At 37.0% G+C, this 13,598-nt stretch overlaps 1 protein-coding gene across 2 annotated transcripts in view; it reads right to left on the reverse strand.

The window, feature by feature from the left end:
• Positions 1-6,799, reverse strand: part of LOC113052116 (sushi, von Willebrand factor type A, EGF and pentraxin domain-containing protein 1-like) — a 53,278-nt gene extending 46,479 nt beyond the window's left edge. The window contains exon 1 of one of the 2 annotated variants that reach the window (XM_026216456.1): positions 5,778-6,799. In XM_026216456.1, the coding sequence (XP_026072241.1) occupies positions 5,778-6,290 (513 nt within the window). In that variant the 5' untranslated portion in view covers positions 6,291-6,799. The remainder of the gene's footprint in view (positions 1-5,777) is intronic. The other variant, XM_026216457.1, reaches the window with a different exon arrangement.
• Positions 6,800-13,598: the final 6,799 nt, after the last annotated feature.

The following is a 13,598-nucleotide window of genomic DNA, read 5'->3' on the forward strand; positions in this document are numbered from 1 at the left end:
TTAAATAAAATTTCTCTTATTTTGGATCTTCATGCCAGAACTAAAAGAGACCAAATAAAAGAGATTCAAATAATAGAAGTAAATGCTTATGAAACCAAACAAGCCTCATCAATATAACCAGACTCTTGGCTTGCTAAATAACAAGAGGTAAATAACGCCACAAGCCATCAAATAGGTGTCTATGAAGGAGACCAAAACACTGTGAAGGAAAAACAATTACGACAAAAATTCATTAACTGTTTAAAGAAATAATTAATTTAACCTCATTTAAGTCAGTTTAAAGGGGAAACACAAGATGGTGAAATAACAGTTAAATGAATAAGATTAAAGTGAACTGATGCATTTAACCCATCCAAGTTCACCCCCCCCCCCCCACTTACAATCCCTTCTGAACCTGAGACTTAAACCCACAATCTTGGGGTTACAAGTCTTGACTCTAAACATTAGGCCATGGCTGCCTCCGTATTGTTTTTTTTTTTGCATTTGCTAAATGCTTTAAGAATTATGTTGCGTTAATTTGAGTTGGCTAATCAGATTGTAGTTTACTTTAAATGATCAAATTATAAACCTCATATTGATTAATTTATTCTCTCAGAAGATGTAATTATTTTTTTTTTACTCCTTCAGGACTTATTATTTACAGTAAACCTGTATACGTAAGTGTTTGTATAGTTCAACTGGTGCATAGTTTTGATTCATACAGGGAATCCACATAATAGTTAAAAAAATTAATGCCATGTAAGTCAAGGCTATAAACCATGTCTTGAACATTGGGGGAACCCTCTGCACAATCTGACATTTGTTGCAGCCTGGAATTAAACCATGTCATGCTGGTTTCGTCTGGCCAGAGGAGAATTAGCCAATTGGGAATTTTTTTGCTCCATTTTTGTCAACAATGGAGTTTTGGTTCCCTGCCACTGTTGCCTTTGGCTTGCTTAGGACACCTGACTGATTGCACAGACACTTTCGGAAGTGAGCTGAATTGGATGATAACATCACTGAAACATCAATGAAATGACTTTAGATGGAAAAATTACTACGTTATGGTCCTCTTGCATTAATGACGTATTGTGCATTTAAACCTTTTAATACACTAGTAATTCTGAGTCAGTTTAATCACCGTTCTATATTAATGTGCTGCTTTCATTGAGGTGCACGCACACACACAAACACACACACACACACACAGATTGGAGGTTGCCCAGTGCACACACAGAAATATTCAGGAGCACAAGACTTCTTGTCAGTGCTGTCCTGCAAAATAGCTTCAGTGCTGAATCACTAAATTATATATCTCAGCAACGAGGAGGTAAAATGTCCCCCAGTGTCTGTGGTGGCTATGGTCCTGTGGCAGATGCGGCAGACGTCCTCTGCCTTGAGGCTGAGCAGGAGATTTCTCTGACAATTAAACTCTAATTCTTGGTCTTGGGCTTCCCCAATGTTCAGTTTAGTTAAAAAAGAGCCTCGAGGGCCCAGAGCAGAAGAGTGTCTGTGTTCCTCAATCTAGCCCAGCTGGACCTGATTAAAAAACACCTGTTGAGGGGTAGTGATAACTGATCTTGACTGAGAGGACAGTCAGCTTTAGTAATAGATGTGGAACTGATGTAGTCCTGTACACTGACATTAACAAAATAGGAAGAAATCTATTTAGAAAACAAAGTATTTAAATGGTTTATTTTATCTAAAATAAAAGGCCCATAAAATTCAGACTGCATGTTCTTGATAGCTTCTGATGGAAACCGCTTCTAGCATTGAAACCCCCCCATCAAATAAATACTGCAAACACTTTGCCAAATAGAGTATGTTAGTTGAAAAAAAAGCTCAAATTATGATTTAGAATGTCTAAATCTTAACTATTTAAAAGTTAAAACACTTCTGAACCAAATTTTATTTTACATAACTTTAGACAATACACTGCATCCTAACACTATTAGCATTGGTTCTCATCTTCAAAAGACACACTTTGACACATTATCCACATTTTGTTGTTGTTTTGTCTTGGACCTTTGTTAGATAATTTTTAACTAAATGTATCGCTAGCCCTGCCCCATGAACCTATTATATTTGTTATGTGAAAGCAAAATTAATAGAATCTTATCTTAATTTGAAACATTGTCAAACATCACCTGTTGCCATTTATGAATCCCACAGCCACAGTGGTCCCTTAAAACAAAATAACACCTGAGAGTTGCCGGTGTATTTGCATGATTAAAGTGGGCCTCCACATATGTTACTCTCTTGGTGGTCCATATATGCATCTGATGGAAAACACTTACTTTTCTCTTTTCATGCTTCAGAGCAGAAATGCGATCTCTTGCATTGTGACAGAAATAATCTCACTGTATGGGGCCATGAATAGTGCTAAAATAAACAGAAACTCTGCTTTTCTCACAGCAATATTATGCGTTTTTTGGCAGTAGACTGTGCTGGTGGTGCAGTCAGACTGAGAACACCACCAATGCTCTATATTTGACTTAATCCAGCATCCAGTTACCACTAATCACTGCGTTGAAGCATTTTGCAGTGTATAAATGTTCCAAAGTGCATTTATGTGTGTAGATCTCAGGGTGTGGAAGGCTCTCCTGGAGCTGAAAGTTGTGGTTAATAGCAGGAATAATCTGAGAGCTGACTAAAGGTTTGGCGTGAGGTGAAAACTGCATGCGAGACAAATTATTTTGCAATAATACAGTTTGTGTGCCTATAACTATGTTCTGTCTGAATGTTCCAGTAGCCACACAGAGTTTTGTTACAAAATGAGCATTAACATTATCAGGTGGGACCCACTAAGAGTTCTTAAGTGGTTCTTTTGTATGTTTTTGAGCTATCTGTACTGTATAAAGTGATAAACAACAATCTTGACAACAATATGCAAAGGCCCTGTGGCTTTTACAGTATTTTGTGATTAGTAAATAAATATTAAAGACAAGATTTTGTCGAAGGTTTTCTCGTGCCATCGTGTTGCATTTATTTTACAATCACCTGTGTATCCCAGACAAAAATATTTTTTTCTCTTTTCTCAAGCTGTCTCTCATTGTTGGTCCATCCCTTTTGAAGGCATATTTCTGCTGCTTACGTATTTCAGTCTCTCTTGTATCTGGTTTAACAGGTGCTATAAACCAATTTCTGGTGTAGGTGAATGCATACAAATTGTGACTTAAGGTAAAGCACACAGTTACAAGCAACCAAGTAATCTGTTCCTCCAAAGGAACTAGGAGTTGCAATTAAGCCCCTAAATAGGACTAGGTCTGATTAATTGTAAAACAGGTCTCTTTAGACAGTTAAAGACCGAAGGGCCCTTATCTGGCTGTCTGCAGACATATCTGTGGCTCTCTGGCTGCTTTGAAGGAATTCCTAGCTGTTTTATCAGGTTTCGTTGAGTACAGGATGTCTCTCATAAGGATCTCCCTCCCTATCAGTCTTAATTAATAACACAAATACAGCCTCAGGAAGTGCTAGAGTTTCATCAGTGCACACAGGCCAAAAAGAAGCATTGTGTATAGCCATTTCTTTCTTGGTTTCGTTTTCACTCAACACCTTAGCTATTTATGAAAAAACTGATCTTCTACAAGTAGACACTAACCTTACATTAATATATATAATACTGTACCTGTAAAGCATTCATAGTGCATTTCCAGTCATTTGTATCAACACCAAACATCATGCTTGTGTCTGCTGACAGCTATCCCAGTTCTTTGCTTTTATGTCCCTTTACTTTAATTTTGCACAGCACATTCTGAGGCTTGCTGACAGATGTTTTTGCAGACACAATATGAGATATTTGGACACGCTGATCTGTCTAGACTCTATGACATTAACAATCCTGCTGACTTGTGCTCAAAAACAGGTCAGAGGGGTCAATGGCACTTTAGAAAAACATTCTCTGGAATTTCTGATGGGGGATTGTTGGGATGAAATGGGAAGGATGTATGCTAACAATAACACAAACAATATAACAGCCCTTTTCACCTCCACACTACATACGAAAAATAAAATTCATTCATTTTTGAGGAAGAATGACTCTTGATGTACAGTATGTATATGGGTGGGTGTTTGTGTTTTCAAATGTGCTTATATAGAATTACCATAGACTTCCCATTCTTAATAGAATCCCTGCTGGGGGAAAGGAAGAGCTCAGAAATAGGTAATTTCAAATCCATTTTGTTTAAGATTTCAGTGTAATGACTCCCTATGGTGGCTGATCAGAAAAGCAGGCAAAGAATTTGGAAAGCACTAAAAGAATTCGCTAACTTTTAAAAGGACAGCAGAGAGGGAAAAATACATTTTATGGAGAGCTAGTTCTGCTCTGGTTTGGCAAATGGAAGAGGAGTTGAGGATCTGGCAACCCAGGATGCCCACAAACACTGTAGTTACAGCAAGAATCAGCAGGAGTGCCCGGCGAACTGAAGAGAGATTACATAAGAATTAAGATCCGTAGATCTCTATATGTCTGTCTGTCTATTTAAAGTGTCTAGACGGAGATTTCTTTATAGATGAAATAAGCATTGTAGTTAAAATGGCAGATTCTCAAGTCAATTCTAAATGGTTCACCATCCTGCTGTTTACGAGCATGCTAGGTTTGTGAGGCCACATAACACAGCCTTTATCCATTATCAGCCTCAGCCAAATAAAATGCATTTAGAGCCAATCCAACATTTCATTCTCCAAATTAAGTGGAGTAAATGAATCAGAGGCTTCTTAATTGAGCATGTTCTTGCTTTACGGCAAATCTGATCAGAGAGGTTTGGCCTCTCTGTGCACTTCGGCTGGGCAGTAGAACTGTGGATAAGGCCTTCGACCTCTGCAGCTCTGAAAGATTGAAAATGTGTCTGGTAAAAGCTTCCAGACCTCCATGCCATTTAGACTGAACAGAAGGAGCCAAAAACTATGAAATATTACAGTTTGACTGCCAAGTAATTGCATATGAACAAAAGGACTTTACTACTATGCTTCCATAACAACTTAATACATTTGCAGATCTTGGTTAGCGAAAGCATTTTTCAAACCACAAATGTCATTCAGGACAAGAAAAATGTCTGAAAACACAGACGTCATTATCATTTGTAATGGAAAAAGGGAGTAAAAGCTGCAGTAAGCTGCAAGATGATGCAGTAAATCATTTTGCTGCAATTCATAGCATTACTGTTAAGTGAGACTGTGTTAGTTAAAATAATTTTTATATAAGTGATTCACCACTGCTTTCTTTTCCTTTTGTCTGCATCTTGAAGTTCTCAAGTTGTTCCAACTTGAAACCATCCAACCTGTCTTTCCCTATTTCCCAAAGTCTTTAGTGCACATTTACAAGGGACACATCAATCTACATGGCCCTACTGTGCACTTTTTAAATTATGGCCACAGTTCTGTATAGTCCTACATAGATAGACAGTTCCTGTCTTTCCCAGATAAGTGCACACGGGAAACCATGTGGTGTTAGCTTAAAGATGACATCTGGAGGTACCCTGCCAGGCTATTCATCCATCATTTTGACTTTGCTGTCCTGTTTCTGCTCAATGTGCTTCAGTGATTTAGATTCAATAGCTATCTATTCGTTTATTAGTTAAAGAACATTAAAGAGCAGTGGAGAAATATCAAATACATTTAGCATAAATCAAAGTTCCTCTCAATCAACTCAGTCTAGATTAGGCGAATAGACTGTCAATCTTAAAGTCTGCTATTTATTATTATTATTATTTCCTCTTTTATCTATTACATTTAATTAAGTGCTTAAATTCTTATTCACATTCACAGATTTGACATTGTGATCACACAGCTGCTCTTACCGCTGCACGCTGGAAGGCCCCCCTGGTGTAGGTGCCACCTCCTCTGTAAGTGATGGAGGGGATCTCTTTGCTGAAGAGCGAACACTTGTGTTGGTGGGCTTTGGGTGCAGACACATGGTCCACTCTTGTAACCACATGGCTCTTGGAACTAAATGTCACCAGTGCTACACGTGTTGCCTCCGGCGCCACCGGAAAATCTGACAGCAGCTTTCGCACAAATCGCAGCTCGCTCCCAAAGTTGGAAGATCCCACACTGGACGACTCGTCCACGAGAAAGACCAGATCCAGACAGCCTCCCTGTTCCCGAAGGAGACGCACGTTCTTTCGGAAGACCTGGCCGAGTCGTTCTACTTTGCTCTCTGCACTCTCAGAGAGGTTTTGCCGGGTTTGGGCCGCTTGATGCAAAGCCCGCAGGGACAACTGCTGAGCCTGGCTCGGCCAACCAGTACAGCCTAAACAGTACAGGAGCAACAAAGTGAACCTTAAAGTCAATGTAACTCTTAATGTCACCATGATAACCCCACAAACACCAGCGTCCAGTAGTGGTTATGAGGGAATACTGAGGTGTATAAGTTTGTTGCAGTCCTTCTCTTCTTTTGTTTTCTCTATCTTTTCCAAACAGGGTGAGGCTCCTATCTCTCCGCTGGTCTCAGGCATCTGTGGAGCTCCTGAATTTCAGACACCCTCCAAATGCGTCTCCCCTCTCTCTGAAAATCATTGAAAAGCGAGATGGTGAAAAATGTTTGATGAGAATGAGAGAGGGTGTGTGTGCTGGTACGAGACTAGGAGAAGGAGTGAGAAAGAAGAGTGAGAGAGAGCAGCGGCAGAGGAGGAAAAAAAGGGGCAGTAAGAGGCGTGAGTGTCTCTCTCTATTTCTTCTCGTCCCGTTCTCTTCCTTATTCCCTACTTGTTCTGCTCTTCTCCTTTTCTTTTTCCTCTGCTTGTCCTAGAGTGCTTTAATGAGGTTCTGTGTCAGTTGAGCACTCCAGACTGTCTGTCAGCCAGTGGCTTTGTGAGAGAATATGTGTGTGTGTGTGTGTGTGTGTGTTTGTGAAGGAGAATGAGAGAGAGAGACTTTTGTCTATCAGCCTGTCAACATGCCCAAAGAAATCATCAGCACGGTGCCTGTTGATCAAATCCATATGTCTGCTCTCGGACGAACACTCTCACCAAACTACCAGGTAGATGTAAAGAGAGCCATCTGCTAATGGGAATAATCGCAAGGAGCTGTAGACAAAACAAGCATGAAATGGATACGAAAGCAACACAATTCATCTGACAAGCAGAAAAGCTGTTAACAGGTTTTAAATCGAAGCTCGGTTATATTAGAGGTCCACATGTGATGCGAATTTTGTAAGCAGAGCTTCCAGTCTTTATTACTTCCTCTTGTTTTCTCTTGGGGTCTGTGGGGAGAGAAATCTCAAGTAGGATCTGACCCCCCTCTTTATCTCTTTTATTTGTTCCTCCTTTCTTTTGTAATTTTTATCTGTAACCAAAACAAAGTCTCACTTAACACAGTTTTCGGTGGGCCGACCACAGTTTATACATTAATTTTATAAATTTATACAACTGAACCATGTGTTAATCCCAGCTGTTATGGCTTTGACAGGACAAAACCGACAAAGATTTGCAGTATTATGAGATTATAGATCAAAGAGCTACTGATTATTGACTAACACAACATGCTGAGTGTTAAGTGTGATCTGTAACATTAACTGTGAACTTTGTGTCTGAGAGCCTCAGGATGACTTAAAATTATTTAAAATAAGACAAAACAATCTAAAACAGCTAAAAATGATATGCTTCCCCAAAACTTGAAAAATGTAGAAAAATAATTAGGTAGCCTATTTTAAGTGTGATTAAGTGTTATAAACTCAATGGACATTTTTATTATTATTTTATTATTGTATACACAAACACACATGTGAATTTACATTTCCTTCTGTCTAAGGCTTATTCATTTCATGTTTAGTGTGAATAGGCTTTTACATTTGCCAAAGACAGAACTTAAAAACCAACAAGCAAGCCTAGCCCAGATTAAAAAAAAAAAAGTAATGCATTATTTTAAAGTAACTAAGTAACACAATTAGTTACTTTTTAAGGGAGTAGCACAATATTGTAATGCATTACTTTTTAAAATTAACTTTTTTTAACTTTACAAATTAAATTTGTTTCATCTTGAGATTTATTTTAATTTCAATTTTAAACATTGTAAATATAATGTTAAAAGAGAGAGAGAATTACCACAACTTAAAGAGAGAGATGCTTTTTTAATTTATATATATTTGGATTTAGGTCAAGGGTGCAAATTCATGAAGTAGAGCTCATATTTATTCAGCTGGCTCCATCTATTGGTGAAGAGATGCATATGTGCAAAGATTTGTAATATTTTATGCATGTTTGTAAACTTTAAGGCCATGTAAAAGCTAATGTACTAATAAATGTTAACAAGCATCACTTTTAGCAGGTTTAGTAGGCTATTTCATTATTTTAAGAGCGCAGAATTAGACACTGGTTAAAAAAAAAATCAGAAAACACTAAAATATCAAAAAATATTTGAGATCTAAATATTGCATTTAATAAATTTTATTTGTGTTTCTTATGCTTTTGGATCATGTCAACTGGAAAAAAAAATGCTGTTTAAAATCAATAGTTATAGCATGCACTACCAGGGACTAATAGAGCCATCTAGCCTTACCGTACATTGCATAGATGCTCTCGAATGATAATGTCCCTCCTCCTAATACAACCAGCGAGCAAGTGGCGAATCAATGATTCATAACAAAAGCCTATGAACAAAGCCTATGCCTTTTCAAATACTCTTCAAAACTGTGCATTAAAACCTACTGAAAAGTATTTTTATTTGTGTTTTCATTGTGAACTATTTGACTAAGCTTAATATCATGTATTTATCATTTTTTGAGTAAGTATGCAAGTACTACTGTACGCTAGCTAGCATTAGCCCAGAACAAAACATATTTGACATTCTGAAATGAGTGTTTTCAGACATGTTTCAAGTATTTTTGTTTTGGTTGTAGAAAGCACATCCCATTGTGTCTGTCCTCAAACAGCCAGTGCCCACAATATAATGTATCGATCGGTGTGGTGGTGCAGCTTCTCGGGGATATTTTTGGCGCAATCCTTGACATAGATATGAATAACTCATGCGCTCTGCAGCTGAATGACGGAGGATATGCTGTGACATCACAACATATCAGTGACGTGAGATTATACCATCTGCAAAAGAAAAATGCCTTATTTATTTAACGTTTAACTTATTTATCAAGTTCAAATAACACATTTCAATCTTGTTCCACGCTTGATGAGTAGGAAAAAAAAGTTTTTGTTTTTTGTTTTTTTTTTAAATCTCTCACACGTGCCAAAACCAAAAGATCCTAAGGAAACCAAAGTGGGTGTCTCTGATGGGACAAAAGAGCGCCGGAATTAAAAACAGCAAGGGAGAAGAGGAAAAGTAAGGAAACATGGAAGACTGGATTGAATCAGAATTCCAAAAACATGATCATGCAATGGTGAGCGTGCAGAGACAACAAGTGAAAACAGAGAACACCGGGAAGAGGGGAAGAGACCAAACAGGCACATAGGGAGAAAGAGAAAATCTGTATTCCAGAAAAGGAGATAAATATGTAGGAATACATCATTTAAAGGGATACTTCATCCAAAAATGATAATTATTTTATTATTTACACAGTTCCAAAACTGTGAGACTTTTCTTGTTCTGTGGAAGTAAATGATGAAAGAGTATTCATATTTGGGTGGACTATCCCTTTAACCCATGATTTGATTAAATACAATGGACCAAAGTTATATTAAACTTAACTCAAAATTAAGATGTGACAGGCATTGCTTAAGCTTTCGTTATATTGTTATCAGATGATGAAACGGGGTGATCATTTCACCAATGATGGTTAAATGTAATTAACACTCTGCTACTGTGCTGCTGATGAAAACACTGGTCCCATACAACTTTGATTGATCACTGAAACTCCCACCTTTGATTAAAAACAAAAGACAGCTTCTCACTCCAGAATAAATGTAAACACACAGTCACTCACAAAGAAACACAGTGGGATGCACAAACATATCCAACTGTACATGTGTGCCGGTTAATATTAAAAGCATAGTCTACTCAAAAATAAACAATCTATCATCATTTACTCATCCTCATGTCATCCCAAACCTGTATGCATTTCTTTCTTTTACATAACACAAAAGAAGATATTTGGCAGAAAGTTGGGTTCCAAACAACATTGGAATCCACTGACCTGACTGTATGGACACAAAATACACACTAAAGATCTTATTTGTGTTCCACAGATGGAAAATATCATACAGGTTTGGAACAATTTTTGTGGGTGAATTATAATGGTGTTACTAACATTTAAATAAAATGTGTTTGCATACAAATACAAACGTGCATATGAATTACAGATGCATTAAAAGGAACACTTACAGCAATCAGACAGGCTGAAAGTGTGAATGTAATGCAAAAACATATATGTTAATATAGTTTTATTCCTCTGTTTGTGTGTTCCGTTATTGGATAAATATCTATGTTCATAGACATATTATTCTTGGAGCACATGTGCTCTGTTTTTTATGGTAAACAACAGCATCAAATTACACTTCCCAGAAATACTCCCAGCCCCGTATGCTTCTCAAATTATTTTTTTCTTCACTTACACTCTTCCTTATCTCTTTCTCTCAGAAGTTTATAACTAATTTCATGATTCTCTGTATTCACACAAACACTTATGTATGTGTAGACATGCTGATTTTAAATACAGCACCATTTGTCCAGTTTTTAATTTCATGCATTCCTTCGCTCCATCTTAACTACAAAGGGAACTTCATCCACACTGCGTAACACTCCTTCTAGTGTTGTGGTAAATAAAGTGTCCAGGCACCAAATCTGGTACATGTGGCAGAGCACAACTCAGCAGCCCTGAGGTCAACAGCTCAAAAGCTGTTCAAATTTTTTTAAGATTCAGAAACAATACATGGATGGAGCAGAGCACTAATTGCTGTCAACCACAACTTAGCATAATTTCTAAAATTATAGTTATTAAAGAAGAACAGCATTTATCTTATCTATTCTGTGGGTCTATATAGATATATATATAGATATAGAAATGTGTGTGAGTGATTCTGCAGACACTAATGAAAGTAATCAAGTAATTGTGTAACATTGTGACTGTGGGTAACATTGTACAGTGGGTCTGATGCTAAGTTGCATATAATAATTTATTCGTATTATATTTGTTTACTCACATTACTATGCTGATATAATATGCAACTATTTGTATTAGAAGTATGTGAAATTTTAATGATTCGCCAGTGTGATATAAGCCAGGGAAAATGAAATGTCACGGCCCATATCCATTGATCGAAAAAAATTACTGTCAAGCTGAAAACGGGTCGTAAATAAGATGAAAGGCGTGCTGCTTAGGCAATAGCTCTCAATATCCTGGTGCTGATTAAGTATCTGTACTGTCCCTAAATGTAATCTGGTTATAGTTCAGTTTTCTCTGAGGCTAAGATTGGCTTATTTGTCGTGCTGTGCTCTGCTTTAGCATTTATATTGTCATCGCTTCGATTTTTTCCACTCATTGGGCAGTAAACGGAAGTAAAAGCTTTGGGTATTAATTAACCTCATATCTCTGTGAATCTCAATGGTTTCTAGTGAGCTCTTATCACTGAGAAAGAGGAGTACATTTGAGAAGACAAAGGGTAATAATGGCCATATCAATGTAAGCAACCATTTATCAGTATGTTGAAAGCTAAATATTGCTGACATTTGACAATCAACTGGAGTTTAATCTCAATGCTCTGCCTTTCTCACCAGCCATGATCATTTTTCTGAAAGTGTGTAACAGTCTATGAAATGTAGTTCACAGACTTTTCTTTATAACTGGCTGCATCTCTCCCATTTCTCAGCCCTTTTCTTCCTTCACACATTCTAACATTATAGCTGTGTCCTTTAAAGAGCACTCTCCACAGGTATAGGTTATCAATCAGATCAGACAGGAAAGTCTCCATCGAAACAGCAGTTTGTTTTCTGTGTACTTCCTCAGGCCTTCAGCGTAATATGCCACTCGCTCATGTGGATTTGACATGTTTATCTGTCCACTGTCTTGCTGATTAAAAAGAGGAGATTGGGTCAGTCCAGACAAGATTAGTTTATAAGACAGTTTATACATTTACACTCAGTGAAGGTTGAAGGTTGAACAGAACAACATGTACTATTTTCAGATGATTAATAAAATGTTAATGCCTCTGATGACAGGCATAGTTTATAGGGACAAAGGCAACAAAAGCATAAATAGTTTTTTTGAATGTTTGAATATATTTTATTAAATATATTTAAAATACTGCAATGCAAAAATATATAATTTAACGATTATATTATATTATATTCGCTATTTGTTTTGACTTTTTTTGTTACCCCTTACAAGTTTTTCTTGTTTAAAACAGGTTTTTACTTAAAACTTGAAGGAAAAAAATGTATTGTGCAGAGCAAAACATAAATTAGAAACTACTCTGACATGATGTTATAAAAATATAACGTCTGAAATATTGTTTTGAAATCACACTCATTGAGCTCCATGAATAAGAGATGAATAGATATGAGTAAATGGTCAAACTTAGAGCATGAATATTGATATCAAATTAATTTAATCTCATAACGAATGTCATATTGACCTCTACAGGCTGCTCTAAGGTCTACTCCCTTGTATCTTGTGTTTACTCGGATACATGGCTCACTGTTGTTTGTAAGATGCTATTTAACTGGTAAAGTTTGACCCAATGCCCTGCTTCTGCTCTCTGAGCAAATTAATAAGAAAGAAGACCATCATGATGGCCACGTGTGGCTATGTGTACATGTGTGTGTGCCTATGAGTGCCAATAAGATATCAAGCAATAGCCTATTTATCAATGACAGCACAGTTCTGGAGTCTTCTTATCCACTTTGATTCATGTAATAATGAACAATATGGTGCAGTTGCAAAAATATTACATTTATCTCAACTGCTCTCCTACTCTCGTTTTTATGTCTATATTATCTCTTGATTGGTTCAAGAGATCATGAGAATTAAGTAAATTTATGACCACTGAAACACTCTGTATCTCTTCCAAAGGAATGCACTTTGCCCAACTAAGACAATTACTATGCTGGTCTAAAAGTGTGTGTGTGTGTCTGCATGCTTGTGTGTGTTTTAATTGATGCTGTTAAAATTGGAGGGTCTGAAAGCTGAAAAATGCTGCCTTTATAGGCAACCAGACACATCCAGTCTATTAAAGTGTCTGGTCGGATTTTGAAGCCAGCATAGATTTGGTGTTTGTGAAACCCCACAAATAAGGTATTGTTTGATCTTATGACTCGCAGTGTAGTCACAAAATATATGCTTAGTCTAAAGTACAATTGAATTTGTTCTAGATCATTAGGCATGACATATGCCTTGGAGGCCTGTCTAAAACTGGACACAGGTCCACTGTAAAAAATATATCCACCCACCTCAACCTAAAAAAAGTTCAGTTGCTGTCAGTGTTGCCAATAACAAGGGTTTCTGAATTGTGCATATATGACAGCAATCTAATTGGCTGTCAGACATATATTAATTTATATATATATATAGTGTAAAATGGGGGAAGATGCTCCCCTTTAAGAACCACGTGGATTTACTTTTGAATACTTTTAAATTATAACATTTTGATATAAGTCTAGCACGTTCAGGATGATGATGATGCCATATTTTAAATAAACAAAAATACAAATAATAACACTAGTAACAACCTTCTGTG

This window comes from Carassius auratus, chromosome 32 (assembly GCF_003368295.1).
Source record: "Carassius auratus strain Wakin chromosome 32, ASM336829v1, whole genome shotgun sequence".
Classification (NCBI taxonomy): domain Eukaryota; kingdom Metazoa; phylum Chordata; class Actinopteri; order Cypriniformes; family Cyprinidae; genus Carassius; species Carassius auratus.